Below are 24,073 nucleotides of genomic sequence, written 5' to 3' on the forward strand. Positions count from 1 at the left end.
GGGGCATATGGTGGCACTTAGAAGGGGCATTTTTTACTGGCATATTATGAGGGACACTATGGGGAAGGGAGAGAGGAGCACTATGAGGGCATTTACTGGGGCACTATATAGGGGTATTTTATACTGGCATACATTATGGGGACATTAGCTCAACAGCGGGCACTAAGCGGGGGTATTTCATGTACTGTCATATTGTAGGGAGAATTATTAGTACTAGGAGCTTTGCTAATACTGGGGGGCTATGAGGAACATGATTACTAGTATGGGAACTATAGGGGCATTATTACTACTAAGTGTGCTCTGGCAGAGAATTATTTCTATTTTGGGGAGCCCTGTTACTTTGGGGGGCACCCTGCCACAGTATCAGCTTAGCACAATAATTTTTGGGGGACATTATCTTTATACTATTAGTGTCTGGGCGCAGTTATTTTTTTAGAGCACTGTGTGCCAATAATTGTGGAGGGGGGCACTATCTGTGTGGTAGTAGTATTTTCAGGGGGACTGTTTCTGCAGTATAGTATTGGGGGCACAGCGGGCACCATATTGGGGGTGGCAGGAAAGGGTGTTCAGAAGATGTGAAGATGATGGAAATGTGGGAAACTAATGTCTGTTTGTTAATCTCAGTAGAGATGGGAGATGGCTGAAAAATCATCATGGCGGTCTGGTCTGAATGGAGAAGATGAGGAAAGAGAACGTCTACAACAAAGGTGACATCACTGGATGTAAGAGGTATGTGGCGCTATGTAGGAGAGGAGATGCTCCGGCTCCTCCCCCTGCCATTTGCAGAAGGAGGATTCAGAGCTGGGTGAGGACGGTCAAGGGGGGCAGCAGGCCACGGGCGGGTGGCAGATGGTGGGTGGGAACCACAGGTCTTGAGCAGGATCAGGGGAGGGAGGAGAGCGGAGGAGCTTCCTGGCTGTAGCTTGTTGTATAAGCAGGCAGTGCAGCCAGGACAGACCCTCCCCTCTCCGTATGATGCGTAGAGACAGGCCGCAACTATAGAATGTCAGCTGTACAGTGTTTGTTGGGAGTGGCCTATTATATGTAGGAGGGGCTTTTAATAGTGGGCGGGGGCCAAAAAAATTGCGGCGCGCTTCGCGCACCGCATTGTTGTTTTTCTGCAGGGCTTTTAGAATTGCCAAGTAAAAGAATCAGCGCAACACACTACACCCTTTCCCTGCATTTTTAAATATAAAGGGGGCTTTGAAAAATTGAATTAGCACAGCACACTACACATGCCGCATTTTCTTTGCCTTTCGGACCCCCCCTAAACAAAATTCCTGGGTGCTCCCCTGCTAGCGGCCATCTAGCAACCCATGTCCTCAGCAACACACACAGTGAACTAACTGACCCTGTCCTTTCCCTTGTACTAAGACCTGTCTGTCTATCTATAACTTAATTAAATATACCTAGCTACATATATCCTCCAATCTCTAGCACTGGCCCTATAAGACTCTAAACTGGCTGCATTGTATGTCTAAATTGCTGTGTACTTGACAGAGACATCCTATCACATCAGTGGACAAGCTGAGACTACACATTGCGTCTTTTATTGGGACCTTACATAATACCTATGACGCATGTCTATATCATCCCTCTTGATTAGCCGTGCGGCTAACTCCAAGGCATTATGGGCAAGCCCACGAGCCAGGGCCCCACCCAGGGTCATGTGGTCTTCTGTCTTCATATAATGGTTGATCCTATTTCGCCCCAACTGAATCTCAAAAGCTTTGTCTTGGTTTAAAGTGATGTTTAGGGAAATTCTAAATGAATTTGATTCATTTAGAATAGATTTATTCATCTATTAATGACCAATGTCACACATGAAGTCTAATAACTTATTAAATGCATTTAAAAAGCATGAAATAATATATTAAAGTTCCTTGGGTTTTATAAATTCTGTTTAACACTTTCATAGTCTTGCGTGTTTGTGGAAAAGTTGGTTGACATCCAATATGGCTGCCATTACAATTCCCACTGGTTCTCGACCATTTTTTCTCAGACTGACTCATTTACCACTGTATCCAGGATAACTTTTAACAGCAGCCGTGGGATCTCTACTGGAAGCCATGTTTGACCACATATATATATAATTTTTTTTTTTTATTCTAACATAAATGCTGTTGAAATTGGGGACGCCCAAAAATACTAAAGTTACAAATCAAAAGTGGTGATTTGTTTCACCTCATATATCAAAAGGCGCACACCACTGATACTTTTTAAAATGTCAACTTGATTATCTGCCTATTTCTCTTGATTTGCAACATTTTAACACCAATAGCACTAAAATGTGACTTTTTAAAACTGAAATGCGCCATTTCAGCCACCCCACCTGCCCAGAACACACTTGCGACTTTTGAAACATGTTTGCGACATTTCCACTGGTAAATTGTGACATTTGTCTCAGACTCTTACAATTAATAGATACGACCCTATCCGGGAAGGGTTTATATAAATCACCAAGAATAAAGCCTCTGTAGGCTAATGACCTCACTTGTCCCGAATATTAAAACGTAACTTTTACTAACTCAAATAAAAGGACTCCTATATCAGTAACTCTGTCAGTTCTATAGCATGTTATCTGTAACTGCAATGTCATCCGGGGGCGCACTCCCCATGCCTGCACACACTTGAACACTGTATTCACTGGGCAGTATCACACCATCCTATATATAGTGTACTCTGGATAGTACTGTGAGGAACCACTATTCACTCTTGTGTGGGCTCCATTAGTATTGTGCTGCACTTGTTGCCAGACCTGACACAGGCATCAGAAACTAAAAATCTAAACTGTCACCCAACATGTTTCGCCAGCTAATCTGGCTTCATCAGGGGTATCGGACAGACTTGAGAAAAGACGTTGCCCCTGAACCTTATAAGGGCTGTCTCCCCCTAACACCAGGCTAAAGAGCCAATCGGTGCAAAGAAAAAGAAGGTGTGGATATAGTTTAACTCCTTAAAGGTACACTGTCACCAGTTTTATGGTGTCCTAACTAAGGGCAACATAAATAAGTGACTGATTCTCTTAGCAAAATGCTGGGTCACTTTCTTTAATTGACCCAGCATGCTGCATGTGGCATCTTTGTGTGTATATTATGAGGTAACCATCTGTCACACCAGTAAGTGAATCTAAGGTACTTTTTATTAGTTAATGATTGTATATAATTAGTTAGATTATAATCAAATATCCACATGACAGGTTCCCTTTATGGACCGGGCTCATTTTCACCTTAACCACCTCCGGACCGTCTAACGCAGGATCGCGTTCCGGAGGTGGCAGCGCTGCGCACAGTCACGCATATACGCGTCATCTCGCGAGACGCGAGACTTCCTGTGAACGCGCGCACACAGGCGCGCGCGCTCACAGAAACGGAAGGTAAGAGAGTTGATCTCCAGCCTGCCAGCGGCGATCGTTCGCTGGCAGGCTGGAGATGTGTTTTTTTTAACCCCTAACAGGTATATTAGACGCTGTTTTGATAACAGCGTCTAATATACCTGCTACCTGGTCCTCTGGTGGTCCCCTTTGTTTGGATCGACCACCAGAGGACACAAGTAGCTCAGTAAAGTAGCACCAAGCACCACTACACTACACTACACCCCCCCCCGTCACTTATTAACCCCTTATTAGCCCCTGATCACCCCTAATCACCCCTAATCACCCCTGATCACCCCTGATCACCCCATATAGACTCCCTGATCACCCCCCTGTCATTGATTACCCCCCTGTCATTGATCAACCCCCTGTAAAGCTCCATTCAGACGTCCGCATGATTTTTACGGATCCACTGATAGATGGATCGGATCCGCAAAACGCATCCGGACGTCTGAATGAAGCCTTACAGGGGCGTGATCAATGACTGTGGTGATCACCCCATATAGACTCCCTGATCACCCCCCTGTCATTGATTACCCCCCTGTCATTGATTACCCCCCTGTAAAGCTCCATTCAGATGTCCGCATGATTTTTACGGATGCACTGATACATGGATCGGATCCGCAAAACGCATCCGGTCGTCTGAATGAAGCCTTACAGGGGCATGATCAATGACTGTGGTGATCACCCCCCTGTCATTGATTACCCCCCTGTAAAGCTCCATTCAGATGTCCGCATGATTTTTACGGATGCACTGATAGATGGATCGGATCCGCAAAACGCATCCGGACGTCTGAATGAAGCCTTACAGGGGCATGATCAATGACTGTGGTGATCACCCCATATAGACTCCCTGATCACCCCCCCTGTCATTGATTACCCCCCTGTCATTGATTACCCCCCTGTAAAGCTCCATTCAGATGTCCGCATGATTTTTACGGATGCACTGATAGATGGATCGGATCCGCAAAACGCATCCGGACGTCTGAATGAAGCCTTACAGGGGCATGATCAATGACTGTGGTGATCACCCCATATAGACTCCCTGATCACCCCCTGTAAAGCTCCATTCAGATGTCCGCATGATTTTTACGGATGCACTGATACATGGATCGGATCCGCAAAACGCATCCGGTCGTCTGAATGAAGCCTTACAGGGGCATGATCAATGACTGTGGTGATCACCCCCCTGTCATTGATTACCCCCCTGTAAAGCTCCATTCAGATGTCCGCATGATTTTTACGGATGCACTGATAGATGGATCGGATCCGCAAAACGCATCCGGACGTCTGAATGAAGCCTTACAGGGGCATGATCAATGACTGTGGTGATCACCCCATATAGACTCCCTGATCACCCCCCTGTCATTGATTACCCCCCTGTAAAGCTCCATTCAGATGTCCGCATGATTTTTACGGATGCACTGATAGATGGATCGGATCCGCAAAACGCATCCGGACGTCTGAATGAAGCCTTACACGGGCGTGATCAATGACTGTGGTTATCACCCCATATAGACTCCCTGATCACCCCCCTGTCATTGATTACCCCCCTGTCATTGATTACCCCCCTGTAAAGCTCCATTCAGATGTCCGCATGATTTTTACGGATGCACTGATAGATGGATCGGATCCGCAAAACGCATCCGGACGTCTGAATGAAGCCTTACACGGGCGTGATCAATGACTGTGGTTATCACCCCATATAGACTCCCTGATCACCCCCCTGTCATTGATCACCCCCCCTGTCATTGATCACCCCCCTGTCATTGATCACCCCCCTGTCATTGATCACCCCCCTGTCATTGATCACCCCTCTGTAAGGCTCCATTCAGATATTTTTTTGGCCCAAGTTAGCGGAATTTTTTTTTTTTTTTCTTACAAAGTCTCATATTCCACTAACTTGTGTCAAAAAATAAAATCTCACATGAACTCACCATACCCCTCACGGAATCCAAATGCGTAAAATTTTTTAGACATTTATATTCCAGACTTCTTCTCACGCTTTAGGGCCCCTAGAATGCCAGGGCAGTATAAATACCCCACATGTGACCCCATTTCGGAAAGAAGACACCCCCAGGTATTCCGTGAGGGGCATATTGAGTCCATGAAAGATTGAAATTTTTGTCCCAAGTTAGCGGAACGGGAGACTTTGTGAGAAAAAAATTAAAAATATCAATTTCCGCTAACTTGTGCCAAAAAAAAAAAATTTCTATGAACTCGCCATGCCCCTCATTGAATACCTTGGGGTGTCTTCTTTCCAAAATGGGGTCACATGTGGGGTATTTATACTGCCCTGGCATTCTAGGGGCCCCAAAGCGTGAGAAGAAGTCTGGTATCCAAATGTCTAAAAATGCCCTCCTAAAAGGAATTTGGGCACCTTTGCTCATCTAGGCTGCAAAAAAGTGTCACACATCTGGTATCGCCGTACTCAGGAGAAGTTGGGGAATGTGTTTTGGGGTGTCATTTTACATATACCCATGCTGGGTGAGAGAAATATCTTGGTCAAATGCCAACTTTGTATAAAAAAATGGGAAAAGTTGTCTTTTGCCAAGATATTTCTCTCACCCAGCATGGGTATATGTAAAATGACACCCCAAAACACATTCCCCAACTTCTCCTGAATACGGCGATACCACATGTGTGACACTTTTTTGCAGCCTAGGCGGGCAAAGGGGCCCATATTCCAAAGAGCACCTTTAGGATTTCACAGGTCATTTACCTACTTACCACACATTAGGGCCCCTGGAAAATGCCAGGGCAGTATAACTACCCCACAAGTGACCCCATTTTGGAAAGAAGACACCCCAAGGTATTCCGTGAGGGGCATGGCGAGTTCCTAGAATTTTTTATTTTTTGTCACAAGTTAGTGGAAAATGCTTATTTTTTTTTTTTTTTTTTTTTCATACAAAGTCTCATATTCCACTAACTTGTGACAAAAAATAAAAACTTCCATGAACTCACTATGCCCATCAGCGAATACCTTGGGGTCTCTTCTTTCCAAAATGGGGTCACTTGTGGGGTAGTTATACTGCCCTGGCATTCTAGGGGCCCAAATGTGTGGTAAGGAGTTTGAAATCAAATTCTGTAAAAAATGACCTGTGAAATCCGAAAGGTGCTCTTTTGAATATGGGCCCCTTTGCCCACCTCGGCTGCAAAAAAGTGTCACACATCTGGTATCTCCGTAATCGGGAGAAGTTGGGGAATGTGTTTTGGGGTGTCATTTTACATATACCCATGCTGGGTGAGAGAAATATCTTGGCAAAAGACAACTTTTCCCATTTTTTTATACAAAGTTGGCATTTGACCAAGATATTTATCTCACCCAGCATGGGTATATGTAAAAAGACACCCCAAAACACATTCCTCAACTTCTCCTGAATACAGAGATACCAGATGTGTGACACTTTTTTGCAGCCTAGGTGGGCAAAGGGGCCCACATTCCAAAGAGCACCTTTCGGATTTCACAGGTCATTTACCTACTTACCACACATTTGGGCCCCTAGAATGCCAGGGCAGTATAACTACCCCACAAGTGACCCCATTTTGGAAAGAAGAGACCCCAAGGTATTCGCTGATGGGCATAGTGAGTTCATAAAAGTTTTTATTTTTTGTCACAAGTTTGTGGAATATGAGACTTTGTATGAAAAAAAAAAAAAAAAAAAAATCATCATTTTCCACTAACTTGTGACAAAAAATAAAAAATTCTAGGAACTCGCCATGCCCCTCACGGAATACCTTGGGGTGTCTTCTTTCCAAAATGGGGTCACTTGTGGGGTAGTTATACTGCCCTGGTATTCTAGGGGCCCAAATGTGTGGTAAGGAGTTTGAAATCAAATTCAGGAAAAAATGAGGAGTGAAATCCGAAAGGTGCTCTTTGGAATATGGGCCCCTTTGCCCACCTAGGCTGCAAAAAAGTGTCACACATCTGGTATCCCCGTACTCAGGAGAAGTTGAGGAATGTGTTTTGGGGTGTCTTTTTACATATACCCATGCTGGGTGAGATAAATATCTTGGTCAAATGACAACTTTGTATAAAAAAATGGGAAAAGTTGTCTTTTGCCAAGATATTTCTCTCACCCAGCATGGGTATATATAAAATGACACCCCAAAACACATTCCCCACCTTCTCCTGAGTACGGAGATACCAGATGTGTGACACTTTTTTGCAGCCTAGGTGGGCAAAGGGGCCCATATTCCAAAGAGCACCTTTCGGATTTCACAGGTCATTTTTTACAGAATTTGATTTCAAACTCCTTACCACACATTTGGGCCCCTAGAATGCCAGGGCAGTATAACTACCCCACAAGTGACCCCATTTTGGAAAGAAGAGACCCCAAGGTATTCGCTGATGGGCATAGTGAGTTCATAGAACTTTTTATTTTTTGTCACAAGTTAGTGGAATATGAGACTTTGTAAGAAAAAAAATCAAAAAAAAAAAAAATCATCATTTTCCGCTAACTTGTGACAAAAAATAAAAAGTTCTATGAACTCACTATGCCCATCAGCGAATACCTTAGGGTGTGTACTTTCAGAAATGGGGTCATTTGTGGGGTGTTTGTACTGTCTGGGCATTGTAGAACCTCAGGAAACATGACAGGTGCTCAGAAAGTCAGAGCTGCTTCAAAAAGCGGAAATTCACATTTTTGTACCATAGTTTGTAAACGCTATAACTTTTACCCAAACCATTTTTTTTTTACCCAAACATTTTTTTTTTATCAAAGACATGTAGAACTATAAATTTAGAGCAAAATTTCTATATGGATGTCGTTTTTTTTGCAAAATTTTACAACTGAAAGTGAAAAATGTCATTTTTTTGCAAAAAAATCGTTAAATTTCGATTAATAACAAAAAAAGTAAAAATGTCAGCAGCAATGAAATACCACCAAATGAAAGCTCTATTAGTGAGAAGAAAAGGAGGTAAAATTCATTTGGGTGGTAAGTTGCATGACCGAGCAATAAACGGTGAAAGTAGTGTAGGTCAGAAGTGTAAAAAGTGGCCTGGTCTTTCAGGGTGTTTAAGCACTGGGGGCTGAGGTGGTTAAGGACCAGGACATTTTTTGAAAATCTGACCAGTGTCACTTTATGTGGTGATAACTTTAAAACGCTTTGACTTATCCATGCCATTCTGAGATCGTTTTTTCGTCACATATTGTACTTCATTTTTATTTATAAAAAAATACCAAATTTACCAAAAATTTTTAAAAATTTGCAAATTTCCAAGTTTCAATTTCTCTACTTCTATAATGCATAGTAATACCTACAAAAATAGTTATTACTTTACATTCCCCATATGTCTACTTCATGTTTGGATCATTTTGGGAATGACATTTTATTTTTTGGGGATGTTACAAGGCTTAGAAGTTTAGAAGCAAATCTTGAAATTCTTCAGAAATTTTCAAATACCCACTTTTTAAGAACCAGTTCAGGTCCGAAGTCACTTTGTGAGGCTTACATAATAGAAACCACCCACAAATGACCCCATTGTAGAAATTACAGCCCTCAAGGTATTTAAAACTGATTTTACAAACTTTGTTAACCCTTTAGGTGTTCCACAAGAATTAATGGAAAATAGAGATAAGATCTCAAAATTTCACTTTTTAGGCAGATTTTCCATTTTAATAATTTATTTCCAGTTACAAAGCAAGGGTTAACAGCCAAAAAAACTCAATATTTATGGCTCTAATTCTGTAGTTTACAGAAACACCCCATATGTAGTCGTAAACTACTGTACGGGCACACAGCAGGGTGCAGAAGGAAAGGAATGGCATACGGTTTTTGGAAGGCATATTTTGCTGGACTGGTTTTTTGACACCATGTCCCATTTGAATCCCCCCTGATGCACCCCTAGAGTAGAAACTCCCAAAAAGTGACCCAATTTTAGAAACTACAACCCTCAAGGTATTCAAAACTGATTTTACAAATTTTGTTAACCCTTTAGGTGTTCAACAAGAATTAATGGAAAATAGAGATAAAATTTCAAAATTTCACTTTTTTGGCAGATTTTCCATTTTAATAATTTCTTTCCAGTTACAAAGCAAGGGTTAACAGCCAAAAAAACTCAATATTTATGGCTCTAATTCTGTAGTTTACAGAAACACCCCATATGTAGTTGTAAACTGCTGTACGGGCACACAGCAGGGTGCAGAAGGAAAGGAATGCCATACGGTTTTTGGAAGGCAGATTTTGCTGGACTGGTTTTTTGACACCATGTCCCATTTGAAGCCCCCGATGCACCCCTAGAGTAGAAACTCCAAAAAAGTGACCCCATTTTAGAATCTACGTGATAGGGTGGCAGTTTTGTTGGTACTATTTTAGGGTACTTATGATTTTTGGTTGTTCTATATTACACTTTTTGTGAGGCAAGGTAAAAAGAAATGTTTTGGCATCGTTTTTATTTTTTGTTATTTACAACATTCATCTGACAGGTTAGATCATGTGGTATTTTATAGAGCAGGTTGTCACGGACACGACAATACCAAATTTTTTTGGCTGTTTGTTTCAGTTGTAGGGTATGATTTTTGCGGGATGAGATGACGGTTTGATTGGCACTATTTTGGGGTGCGTATGACTTTTTGATCGCTTGGTATTACACATTTTGTGGCTTTTTTTAACACTGTTTATTTAAAAAAATAATTACGGCATTCACCTTAAGGGGTTAGGTCATGTGATATTTTTACAAAGCAGGTTATTACGGACACGGCGATACCTAATATGTATACTTTCTTTTAATTTATGTAAGTTTTACACAATAATATTTTTGAAACAAAAAAAATCATGTTTTAGTGTCTTCATATTCTGAGAGCCATAGTTTTTTCAGTTTTTGTGCGATTATCTTAGGCAAGGTCTCATTTTTTGAGGGATGAGATGACGGTTTGATTGGCAGTATTTTGGAGTGCATATGACTTTTTGATCGCTTGCTATTATACTTTTTGTGATGTAAGGTGACAAAAAATGGCTTTTTTTACACTTTTTTTTTTTTTTTTTTTTTTTTTTTTTACGGTGTTCACCTGAGGGGTTAGGTCATGGGATATTTTTATTTTTATAAAGCAGGTTATTACGGATGTGGAGATACCTAGTATGTATACTTTTTTTTAATTTACTTACGTTTTACACGATAACAGCTTTTTTAAAACACAAAAAATTATGTTTTAGTGTCTCCATATTCTGAGCCATAGTTTTTTTATTTTTTGGGCGATTGTCTTAGGTAGGGGCTAATTTTTTGCGGGATTAGGTGACGGTTAGAGTGGTACTATTTTGGTGGGCATACGCCTTTTGGATCGCTTGCTGTTGTACTTTTAGTGATGTCAGGTGAAAAAAAAATTGTTTATTTAGCACAGTTTTTTTTTTCTTTTTTACGGTGTTCATCTGAGGGGTTAGGTCATGTGATATATTTATAGAGCCGGTCGATACGGACGCGGTTCAATTCAGACCTGCGGTTTGCGGCGTTTCCGGGTGATCGGGCGGCGACTGCAGTGGCTATCGGGTCCCCGTGCTGCTGTGACGGGGACCCGATAGCAGGGAAGGCAGCGTGATGCCTTCCTTAGGCATCGGGGCTGCCATCCGGTGAAGAGCCTGTGAGATCCAGCCCCCTGGATCTCACAGGCCCCGGAAGCTGTATGAGTAATACACACTGTATTACTCATACAGCCAATGCATTCCAATACAGAAGTATTGGAATGCATTGTAAAAGGGATCAGACCCCCAAAAGTTGAAGCCCCAAAGTGGGACAAAAAATAAAGTGAAAACAAAAGTTGAAAAAATAAAGTTTTCCCCCCAAAAAATGTAAAGTTTCAAGTAAAAAAAATAATAAAAAACGTCATTTTCCCCAAATAAAGTAAAAAACAAAATAGGGAAAAATAGGGGAAAAAAAAGTTGACATATTAGGTATCACTGCGTCCGTATCGAAAATTTTACGTTTCAAGTAAAAAAAAACGTAATTTTCCCCAAATAAAGTAAAAAAAAATAGGGAAAAAATAGGGGAAAAAAAAGTTGACATATTAGATATCACCGCAAAATGGACAATGCGGACGCGGTGATACCTAATATGTAAACTTTTTTTTCCCCTATTTTTTCCCTATTTTTTTTACTTTATTTGGGGAAAATGCATTATTTTTTTATTTTTTTTTACTTAAAACTTAAAATTTTTTGGGGGGGAAACTTTATTTTTTCAACTTTTGTTTTCACTTTATTTTTTGTCCCACTTTAAGACTTCAACTTTTGGGGGTCTGATCCCTTTTACAATGCATTCCAATACTTCTGTATTGGAATGCATTGGCTGTATGAGTAATACAGTGTGTATTACTCATACAGCTTCCGGGGCCTGTGAGATCCAGCTCTTCACCGGATGGCAGCCCCGATGCCTAAGGAAGGAATCACGCTGCCTTCCCTGCTATCGGGTCCCCGTCACAGCAGCACGGGGTCCCGATAGCCACTGCAGTCGCCGCCCGATCACCCGGAAACGCCGCAAACCGCAGGTCTGAATTGACCTGCGGTTTGCGGTGATCACTGATACGGGGGGGTCACAGGGTGCCTGTTGATTGATTTCAGCAGGCACCCAGTTCCGATCACCGCCCGCTGCGCGGCGGTGATCGGAACTACGCATGACGTACCGGTACGTCATGTGTCCTTAAGTACCAGGACATGAAGACGTACCGGTACGTCATATGTCCCTAAGAGGTTAAACCATACTGCCAATGGGCAGACGACAGGTCACAGACTCCGCATCCGTTGCTCCGTTCCGTGGCCCCGCAAAAAAAATAGAACATGTCCTATTATTGTCCGTTTTGCGGACAAGAATAGGCCTTTCTACAATGGACCACCCGTTCCGTTCCGCAAATTGTGGAAGGCACACGGGCGGCTTCCGTTTTTTGCGGATCCGCGGTTTGCGGACCGCAAAAAACGGAACGGTTGTGTGCATGAGGCCTAAGAGACATGACACTAATGACCAAATAATCTCAATATTCAGAGCTAAATGTATACTGTATATAGTTACCATACCACAACACACAGTGTTAATAAGATACCTACTGGCTTTTTAATGACAGAGTTGAAAAGGACAATAGAAAAAAGTACTTCATACAATATTCATACCTTTAGCTTATGCTCCTTTCGGTTGACTATGACTGCTGTAATCTGCTCGTCCATGAAGATCAGAATTGTCACCAACAAAGCAGGTAATGCACTGGCCAGATAAATCCACCAAGGGTTCTTCCCAAATGGGAAGACAAACCAGCCACGGTCTGGTCTTGTGGGCTAGGAAGAAAAAAAGTATAGTGACGTTCAATGTACTGCATATTCATATAAGCATTTTACAACTGTGTATTTGAACATCTGAATAACAAAGATGTGCAAGTACTGTAGTTGTACTTTGCCCAGAAAAACCATAAAACTTTCAAACTGTACGTTATCTTTAAAACAGGTTGGACTTGCCCACCAGCGTCCCAGAGGATAATTTAGTATTATAGAAGAAATAATAGTGATCTGCATATTAGACCATACATTGGACTATTCCAACCTACTGGAAATCTCTGCTCTCTCTGATCTTGTTGGTGGTGCAGTCATGGTCCAAGGAACATTAGATACTAGATAACTTATCACATCTTGGTGAGACTCCTCTAATGGCAGCCATATATATTCAATAGCTGTCGGACAACTCTGTCCCGGCTTCCCCATACAAACACACGGTTTCCTTGTCCGAATGTGTATGCACATTCAATGCTGAGAGCGGAGAAAGCTGCTGCCAAACACTTCTGGTGGCTGCTTATCTCTCAGGCAGGGAACAAAAGGATTGAGAGAAAATATTTACTTCACCTGATCCTTCTATCCCCAAAAAATCACGTGTTGAGGGAGAGTCGGGAGCTCCCCAAACACATTAGACTGTTGTCCGCCGAGAATGGTGGGTTCAGTGGACAATTCGCTAATGGGTATGGAGACCTTAAGTTTAGGACACATTTGTTAAAGGGGGTGGGGGTCACAAACTTCAGACTCTTTCAAACTGATGACCTATCTTTTGGATAGGTCATCAGCATATGTTTGGTGGGGGTTAGACATCTGGGACCCCCACCTATCAGCTGTTTGAGAAGGCCCCAGAGCTCCTGTAAGTGCCACGGCCATCTTCCTGCTAACCCTATAAATGTTTTTCTTACTGTTATTTTTTAGCTTTATTTACACATAACTATCACAGGAACCACATGCTACATTTGCACACACAGCAGTGATTTCCATCAGTAACGGTCCATTAACACGACCGTACTGTTGGACTGCTTTCAGGTCAAAGGGGTCGCAAAAGATGCGGACCCACAAAAAAAATACAACATGCCCTATTCTTGTCCATTTTGCAGACAAGAATAGGCATTTCTTACAAATGTGGAATGTACACAGTCGGTATACGTATTTTGCAGATCTGCAATTTGTGGCTGACGGACACAGTCGTGTGAGTGCTCCCTAATTTTGAACCAAAACCAGGAATGGAGGCTACACAGAAATTACTGACTAAACACTAAAGTGTGAATAAGACCTTATGGGCCTGGACCCCAGATTAGACTGCTAATTTAATCCAGATCCTTATATTAATCAGATCCCAGACCAAGCACCGAAATTAACCCTGTAGTACCCCTCAAAATTTTCCATTAAACAAACTATATGGGGTTTTGTTTTTTGCAGGACAAGTTGTATTTTTCAGTAGCACATTTGAATAATTTTTTTGGAAGCACGTGAAAAAAATATATTACACCTCTATTTTTTTTACTATTTTTTTTACAACACAGTAAAGAGTACAAAACTGGTCGGGACAAATACATTTTACATTTTAGTAATTTTTTGGGGGGATGGGCTTAAAATAAAATTTTATTAAACTTAATTTTCCTTATCCTTTTGCACTCAGACCCTTAAAATCACATCTTGGCTTAGAGAAACAAATTTTAAGACCCTACTCAGACACTTCCTAATACTCACTACTCCCTGCTACCCGTTCCTACTCTGCTCCAGGAGCCATCACACATGGGTTTCTGACACAAGACAGCATTAGGAGCAGACAGTGAGGAGTGGTGAGTAAAGCAAACAGCTGTCCCCACTGCTCCCCAGTCCTTCTGTACCAAGCGGTGGCTGTTTTACCTGTATAACTGCTCTTTATTTTAAAGGCATCCTGTCAGCAGTTTTGCCCATGTAACACTGCTGACAGCTCTAGGTAGATGCTAAGAAGAGAAGGACATACATAACCTTTCTGGAGTTTTTAGTATCAGGAGTAGTGTGAATATGAACTTTTATTCTGTCAGGCTCTACCCCTGCAAGTGCTCAGGAGGCAGAGCTTTAGGCCTATTGCACACGACCGTATGGCTTTTTCAGTGTTTTGCGGTCCGTTTTTCATGGATCCGTTGTTCCGTTTTTTGTTTCCGTTTCTGTTCCGTTTTTCCGTTCCGTTTTTCCGTATGGCATATACAGTATACAGTAATTACATAGATAAAATTGGGCTAGGCATAACATTTTCAATAGATGGTTCAGCAAAAAACGGAACGGAAACGGAAGACATACGGATGCATTTCCGTATGTGTTCAGTTTTTTTTGCGGACCCATTGACTTGAATGGAGCCACGGAACGTGATTTGCGGGCAATAATAGGACATGTTCTATGTTAAAACAGAACGGAAAAACGGAAATACGGAAACAGAATGCATACGGAGTACACTCCGTTTTTTTTGCGGAACCATTGAAATGAATGGTACCGTATATGGAACGCAAAAAACGGCCAGTAAACGGGAAAAAAAACGTCCGTGTGCAGGAGGCCTTAGGCTGCGTTCACACGAGCGTGTCCGGATTAGTTCCGGATGCGTCCCGGTGTGTTGCGGCAAACCCGCGCGAGTAGGAATGCAATTGCAGTCAGTTTTGACTGCGATTGCGTTCCGATGTTCAGTTTTTATCGTGCGTGTGCAATGTGTTTTGCACGCGCGTGATAAAAAACCGACTGTGGTACCCAGACCCGAACTTCTTCACAGAAGTTCAGGTTTGGGTTCGGTGTTGTGTAGATGTTATTATTTTCCCTTATAACATGGTTATAAGGGAAAATAATAGCATTCTGAAAACAGAATGCATAGTAAGTGATCAGTTGAGGGTTAAAAAAAATAAAAAAAATAAACTCACCTTCTCCGTTTGTTCGCGTAAGTCCCGGTCTCTTCTTTACTCCTCAAAAGATAAACTATGGGCTAAAGGACCTTTGGTGACGTCAGATCACATGCTCCAATCACATGGTCCATCACCGCGGTGATGGACCATGTGATTGGAGCATGTGATCTTACGTCACCAAAGGTCCTTTAGCCCATAGTTTATCTTTTGAGGAGTAAAGAAGAGACCGGGACTTACGCGAACAAACGGAGAAGGTGAGTTAATTTTTTTTATTTTTTTTAACCCTCAACTGATCACTTACTATGCATTCTGTTTTCAGAATGCTATTATTTTCCCTTATAACCATGTTATAAGGGAAAATAATACAGTGAATAGACTGTCACCTAGCAACCATGCGTGAAAATCGCACAGCATCCGCACTTGCTTGCGGATGCTTGCGATTTTCACGCAACCCCATTCACTTCTATGGGGCCTGCGTTGCGTGAAAAACGCAGAATATAGAGCATGCTGCGATTTTCACGCAACGCATAAGTGATGCGTGAAAATCATCGCTCATCTGAACAGCCCCATTGAAATGAATGGGTCCGGATTCAGTGCGGATGCAATGCGTTCACCTACCGCATTGCACCCGCACGGAAATCTCGCCCGTGTGAACGCAGCCTTACTGTGAGGTGCTCTCTGCACTGAGCTGCTTTGCAACCTCTCTACTCTGCTCTCAGTGACAGCTGTAGTGATCTCCTGGTTAGATGCTACAGCTGTCACTCAGAGCCAACGGGAAGGGCTGAGAAGCAAATCACTGCAGAGAGCACTTCACAGCAAATCTCAGCCTCCTGACCACTTGCAGGAGCAGAACCTGGCAGAATTAAAGTTCATATTCACAATAAATAAAATAAAAGCTCAGTAAAAGGTTATGTTTGTCATGTTCAACCAAACACCATCAGCCGTTTTGCATGGTCAATATTACTGATAAACTCCCTTTGGTCTTTGTAGTTCCCTATTAAATGTTTGCCTCTGTTAAAGGGTCCATTCACACGACTGTATCTGTTTTTGCAGACAGGACTATTTTTTTCCGTCATGTATAATGGAACCAAACTGAATTGTTGTGTACCCCATAGACATGTATTAGAATGGAGCAAAAGGGAATGCCTCTTAAAGGCTTCTGTTTTGCATTCCTCGCTAAAATTCAGCTAGATTCCGTTATAACTTTGTTATAACGGAACCTATAACGGAATTCCATAATGCGGACCCGCCCTAACCCTTAATTAAAGGAAACAATGAAGCCCTAGAATCTATCATTATATAAATCCATATCCCATCTGGGCTAATGTATAGCTAATGGGTGGAAGGTTCCCACTGTGCACAATTAAGCAGGAAAAGGTTTCTTTATGCGCAAGACTGTAGGTTTCCATTAACCCAGCATGCACCTTTCTTTCTTTTCACAATTGTTACCTTAAAATCAGTAGGCACTCGAAGTTTAGGAGTATTTAATCCAGAGAGCATGTCCAGACCAACAAAGATTAGAATGGACACGAAGATTGAGAAGTCACTTATAAGTTTACGAAGCTTGCAGCATGTACAAAAGAGGAGGAGGAAATAAAGTTAGAAAAGACCATAAATATTCAAAATACCCAATATATCCATCTGTCTAAACCACATCTTGCATGGTAATGTAATGTACAACTTACAGTAGGACAGTAAACAGGAGGAATGTAAGGTTATAGGGTTAAAACAGACATAGGACAGGACAAAGACACCAGAGGGCCAACCTTAATTTCACTAGGAACATGCAATTTTGGTGTCTCCAGCTCAAAACAGGCATCTACACCACAGAAGAAAACGATCACGAAGACAATGGCAAAATCAGACACCAGGGAGCGAAGCTGAGGAAACAGGTAAAAGGGATGGTTAACAAAATACCATTACTAAGGCTTCCACACAGTACACACAAAGTGAACTTCACATGAGAAGTTACAAGGGCTCATTATGTTCATTCTGCATCTACTGTACTATGACATTCTTTAGTCCCCTAACCATCAAAGAAGTGAACCCATTTGGTTACTATGGGGTCTGTGGAGTGAGGATGCCCATTCCAAAATGGCCATTGAATGTAGTCTCCACATGTGCAGATATGTCAAGAAACCAACAGAATGGAAAATGTAATTAAGCCATGAAAATGGGATGGGCCACCAGGAGAGTGGTGGTGCTAAGGAATCCTAAGGAGCCTAAACTTTGCTATGGGGTCCCCTGACTCTCAAGTAAGCCAGGAAGTGATACAACCTGTTAAAAAGGATGTAAGTCTCCTTACCGTGGTGGGAAAGTATCGACTGAACTTGAATTTCTTCAACGTCAAGGTCATGGAATAGGTTCCGAAGAAAAGGATGAAGGACATAAGTGCCAGGTCAGGCACATAATTGCATGAGTTTCCTAGCAGACTTCCTCCATATTTCAGACATTCCTTCATACTAAGCTGGCTCCAGTCGAAAGCTGTGTTATTCATGGCATTGTACTTGGAATTCATGTAGGGAAGATGATAACCAACATATTTTTAGAACAACATTACTTCATCTTTCTGAAAGTTTATCATGTATCTACCACATTATTTGGTAGGCCGCTTAAAGGGGCTGTGCCATCTCATGCATTGGGGCATTTCGCTAGGATATGCACGCAAAGTCTGATATGTGCGGGTTGGCCTTTTGGAACCAGCACCTATCTCTAAAACGGAGCCACTCAACTATTTTTGGAACTTCCGTAGAAATGACTCTAGGGTGGCCACGCATGCCTGCTCCGCTCTCCTTTTCTTTGCAGGCTTCGTTTCAGAGATAGGTGTCGGTCCCAGATGTGGGACACGGACCTATTAGACATTGGGGGCATATCTTAGCAATATGATCCCAATGTATGAGATGGGCCAACCCCTTTAACAAACTATGAAATTCCATAGGTGATATTCAGTTGATATTATTATACATTGCTTGTAGTGTAGAATATGGAGATATAGAGCACCACAGCATTTGATTACAGTGCTGTGAAAAAAGATTTGCCCCTCGCCTGATTTCTTCTATTTTTGCTTATTTGTCATATTAAAGCCCTGATTAGTGATAAGTGATACGAGCTTCGGATGTTACAGGTATATCCGAAGTCACTTCGTTCATAACTTCGGATTAATACTGTATGGAGATCTGTCTCCATAGAATGCATGGGCTCCAATGAGCCGAAGTTAGTCATTAGTGAAGTCGTGCGTGACTTCGTTAAAAAACTTTGGTAATTGATTTTTAAAGTGGAAAACTTGAAACCAAACTCAGCTTCGGTTCCGAGGTACCAGTCAGAACCGAAGCCGAGTTTGGTTTCAAGTTTTAAGGTGGTTTTCCACTTCATGCACGACTTCGTGAATAACCAACTTCGGCTCATCGGACCCCATTCATTCTAATACTGTACGGAAACGGATTTTCATACAGTATTAGGGTACATTCACACGTCCGTTGTTTCTTTCCTGATCTGTTCCGTTTTTTGCGGAACAGATCTGGACCAGATCTGGACCCATTCATTTTCAATGGGTCCTGAAAAAAAATCAGACATTGAGCTGTCCGTTTTTTTTCAGGACCCATTGAAAATGAATGGGTCCAGATCTGGTCCGCAAAAAACGGAACAGATCAGGAAAGAAACAACGGACGTGTGAATGGCCCCTAATCCGACGTTTTGAGCGAACTGACTTCGGATGTAGCATCCAAAGCTTGCTTCGCTCATCACTAGCCCTGATTTATCAAGATTGGTGTCTGCTACGCTTGTCCTGGTAAGGCCTGCGCTGCCAGGGGAGGCAAACCTTGTCATGAAAGAAATGTCTCCTCTGGCAGTCTGTGCACCAGACTGAAATCTACTCTGGTTTATAGCAGCCATAGATTTCTGTCATCCATTATGCCAGTTTATGGTGTAAATAATGATAAATCTGCACCCTGCCCTCACCATACCCCCTTTTAAGAAACTGTCGAGGGTGGCGTAAGAGCGCCAGTTGCGACTATATTTATCTTTTACATGGGGGAATTTCGGAGCACTCTTGTATTAATCATATCTCAACATCTCAAAGCATCTTGAATTGGCCATTGCAAATCTTTCGTTTTTTTTTTAGTCATGATAAGATTCAGGGGGAAAAAAATTCAAATGTGCTAGAATGCATCCATATATCAAGTCAAAATGCTGCATGTGGCATATTTAGTGCAATTCACTAGGAATAGTGGGCATATTTCTCATGGCCGGTGTACATACACCATTGATTTTCCGTACAAAAATAGCAAATTTTAATAAATTTGACACTTTTTATGACAATTTCACAAACACGTAATACATTTGCGACATTCACAATGGTCACATGACCAAATAAATCCCACTAGGGGCCCACTCCTTGTGTTTGATATGTACTTAAACTTAACTTTTATTTAAACTCAATTAATCTACAATAATAAAGTGCCTAAAACACTTTATTTTTGTAGATTAATTAAGTTCAAATAAAAGTTTTAATACGTATCAAACATAAGGAGTGGGCCCCTAGTGGGATTTATTGTGTTTGTTCAGTATCACTAATATACCTAGGGCCAGATCCAAGGTAATAGGTTTGTGTTGACATTTGCGACATATTACCTACTGTTTGTACAATTAGCAACAAAATTCTGTCTAATTTTACTTCTTAAAGGAATTACAATAATGATGACCCATCCGGAGGATAGGTAATCAATAACAGATTCATGGAGATCCACCAATCAGCTGTTTGAAAGGACCGCATTTCCCCTCACAACATACCACATGGGATTTAGATACTGCAGGTTTGCCGCAGCAAATTTTGAATGCGGAATCTGAGTTTTACAGTACAAACCAAGATATTCAGAAATCCCATGTGCATAATGCAGAAAAAGCCACATCATACCATGACTTTCACTACGGGTTTTTAATCCGCAGCATGTCAATTTAAGCCTCATGCACACGACCGTATGTATTTTGCGATCCGCAAAAAACATATCCGCAAAACGGATGACGTCCGTGTGCATTCCGTATTTTGTGGAACGGAACAGCTGGCCCCTAATAGAACAGTACTATCCTTGTCCGTAATGCGGACAATAATAGAACATGTTCTATTTTTTTGCGGAATGGAAATACGGACATATGGAAACTGAATGCACACGGAGTACCTTCCGTTTTTTTGTGGACCCATTGAAATAAAAAGGTTCCGCATACGGTCCGCAAAAAAAAAAAACGGAGCAGACACGGAAAGAAAATACGTTCTTGTGAATAAGGCCTTAGGCTGCTGGTACTACGTTAAAAGCAGTAGAAGACCTGCTGTGTAATGCTGCTGCAAAATACAGCAAATTTCGGGGGAATTTGCTGAAACCTGATGGAAATTCAGCAGCAGAATCATTTTGTGTGGATGTACCCCAAAATGCTGCAGATTTGCCATCATGGATTTGCATGTGGGAAATCGGTGGCACATACATCCTGTGTGGTCGTACTCTTAATGTGTTTTCTGTTTTAAATGTCACATCTATTAGACTTTACTTACCAAAGAAATGTTAGTGTTGTTTGGTGCAAACAGAGCTGAAGAATTGAATAAAGTCGTGTTCACTGCAAGAAAGATTTTAGTTTTTCAGTTTACAAGTATATAAAAATAAATTGTATTTTGTCATTTTTGATGAAATACATTTTATACTGCATATAACTGAAAGAAAGTCTGTCAGCAGTTTTGATGATGCAGGTGGAACAGGACAAACATACATTTTGTGGGGCTTTTATCATCAGGAGTAGCGTGACTATGAAGTTTTATTCTGCCAGATTACGCTTTTGCAAGTGCACTGCTCTGGAGGCAGAGTCTGAATGACAGTTCTGAGTGACAGCTATGGCATCAACGAGGAGACCACTAGAGATGTTACTCAGAGCAGAGGGGAAGGTTATGAAGCAGAACTTGGCAGAATAAAAAAAAATTGTTTTCACGTTGTTCCTGATAATAAAAACTCCACAAAAGATTTGTGTGTCCTGCTCTTCCCAGCCGCTCTCTAGTGCTGTCAGCAGACTTGCATGGTCAAAGCAGATGACAGACTTTCTTTAGAGATTATGAAAAAGCATTTTCAAATACCCAATTAGTTCTCTGTAAGGGCTCATGTACACGATTGTTTGCTGGCCGTTCCGTGCATTGGGGACCACAATTTGCGTTCCCCAATGCTCAGGCATCATCCCTGCGGTTGCTGTGGATGGATCCAGACCCATTCAACTTGGATAGGTCAGTGATCTGTCCACACTGCAAAAAAAATAGAAACGGAATGCGTCCGTGGGGTTTCCGTGGCTCCATTCCACACCGCTCCTTCCGGATTGCGGACCCATTCAAGTGACTGGGTCCTCATCTGTGATATGGTGTGCACATGGCTGGCGCCCGTATATTGCGGAGCCGCTGTTTTCGGGCCGCAATACGGCCACGACCGGGCAACAGCCGTGTGCATGAGCCCTAATGCTTCCCATAATGGAGCTGCAGGGGAATTAAACACTTGCTGATTGTTTCCCCAGTGGTAACAAATGGTCACTGGGAATCGCAGCCGCAGGATACTGTGGTCAGCTTATATCAAGAGCCACAAAATGTGATTGTCCAAATCAGACCACCACATTATATATTTTTTTTACAGTACGTGAATTAGGAGATAACCAGCTACAGAACTTAAAGGGGCTATCCAACCCCTTTAATGACTCCCCCCCAATGCCCGGGCATATAGGTTATACTTTCCCTGCGTTGATCCTGATCCACGCACGGCTGCCGCTGCATCTCCCCGTTGCATGGATCAAAATATCCGGCAACCCGTGGGGGGAGGTGCCAATAGAAGGCCACGACGTCACCCACGATGCTAGCGGCAGCCGTGCGGGGATCAGGAGCGAAGCGAGTGCCAGGGAGTAGGGTAAGTATAACCTATATGAAGTACCCGGGGTTTGGGGGGCCATTATAGGAGTTGGAAAACCCCTTTAAAGCGACTATACAGTCATGAGCTGAAAATGATATGTAAGTCAATACCTATCAGAGATGCTTACCTGCTACTTATGTCCCTTAAATCTTGCTGCTTGGCTGCTTTTTATGTTACCTACATTAGGACTGAGCTGTGATCTGTGACTACAGTTCAGCTACAATGTCTACAGGGAGTCTGAGGTAGTCTGAGCCACGCCTCCTTTCTTATCTTTGGTTCAGGATACTGCTTTGTCCTTCCCCTTGTGACACTGCCTCCTCAGACTGGCTGCTGTGCCTATCACAGGCTCATCAGGAGGTCAGCCAAGGCAGAATGATCATAAAGTACACTGAGGTATAAGCCACAGGAGGGTTACTTTAAAGGTCAATGGAGATCATTCTCAGCTGCAATGTTTTTTTTTTTCTTAACAAAGGATAACATTTTGCACAGCAGTGTAGTTTATGCAGAGTTTGCATGCAGATTTTTCGTGATATTTTTGCAGCGTATTATGATAAAAAATGGGCATGTGTTACTTGCGGAGTTTGTAACAGGTTCTGATGTGGATTTGCCCCAGAACTCACTGCAATGGGCGAATTCTGGAAATGGAATCCGCACAAACAATAGACATGCTACAGATTTAAAAATTCTCAACGCAGGTCAAATTCTGCTTAGAAAATTTCTGAACTGTGCATTCGATTTTGAAAATCCCATCTTCTTATCCATGTGGATTTTCCATGAAAATCCACATGGTAAATCCACACGTAATGCGCACTGTGTGATGTTGAGCTCACAGAGACCAAAGTCTAAAATATTCTATAAATGTAAAGCACATTAAAGGGGTTATCCAACATCATATCAGTCCTCACACAGGGCTGGACACAGTGATGGTCATACTTACCTGGTACCTGCCGCTGGGTTCGGTCTCTATTGCTCTACAGCCGGTTCTTTATCTCTCTGGTCGGCTGATATCAACATCCTGTTGACAAAGGGAGTGGGGGGAGACTTGACCTCTGCAGTCAATAGCTGGCTGCAGCGGTGACCTACTCCCCTTATGTCGTGTGACCATTTGTCATGACACAGGGGAGCAGGTCACCTCTGCGGGCAGCTATTTCTTGCAGCGGTCACATGTCCATCAACAGGATGTTGATATCAGTGCACCAGGGGGATGAAGAGCCGGCCGTGAAGCGATAGGGATCGAGTCCAGGACCAGGTAAGTATGATCACCACTGTGGGTCAGCCACTCTGTGAGAACTGATATAATGTGGATAACCCCTTTAAGGGAGGGATTAATAAAGTTTATCTTATCGAAGCAGAAATTCTGCACAGATTTTTGTGCAAATTTTTTGTGCGTTTCTGCACCAAATCCTCATAACAAAACAGCATCCTTGTTTTATTTTTTTTTGCAAAGGGTGAAATCTGCACATAAAAAAAAAAATCACACTAACAATTGACACGCTGCGGAGGTCAATTTCTGCATGGAATAAAAGGTGTACATGACATTTGTCTGGTGCTATATGACGCTGCGTTTTTTGTGCACAAAAATCCACAGGGGAAAAACTGCGAGTGATCTGCAACCTGCGCAGGTAGCCTTAGTCCAATATGTTAAAATACATACAGTA

The 24,073-nt window shown here is 42.2% G+C and overlaps 1 protein-coding gene across 1 annotated transcript in view; it reads right to left on the reverse strand.

Moving 5' to 3' along the window:
* SLC4A5 (solute carrier family 4 member 5) overlaps nucleotides 1–24,073 on the reverse strand; it is a 122,821-nt gene that overhangs the window by 12,676 nt on the left and 86,072 nt on the right. Inside the window, exons 15-18 of the mRNA XM_040415793.1 lie at nucleotides 21,035–21,096; nucleotides 17,798–17,998; nucleotides 17,259–17,372; nucleotides 12,467–12,628 (exon numbers count right to left, since the gene is read on the reverse strand). Of these exons, the coding sequence (XP_040271727.1) occupies nucleotides 12,467–12,628; nucleotides 17,259–17,372; nucleotides 17,798–17,998; nucleotides 21,035–21,096 (539 nt within the window). The remainder of the gene's footprint in view (nucleotides 1–12,466; nucleotides 12,629–17,258; nucleotides 17,373–17,797; nucleotides 17,999–21,034; nucleotides 21,097–24,073) is intronic.

This window comes from Bufo bufo, chromosome 1 (assembly GCF_905171765.1).
Source record: "Bufo bufo chromosome 1, aBufBuf1.1, whole genome shotgun sequence".
Classification (NCBI taxonomy): Eukaryota; Metazoa; Chordata; class Amphibia; order Anura; family Bufonidae; genus Bufo; species Bufo bufo.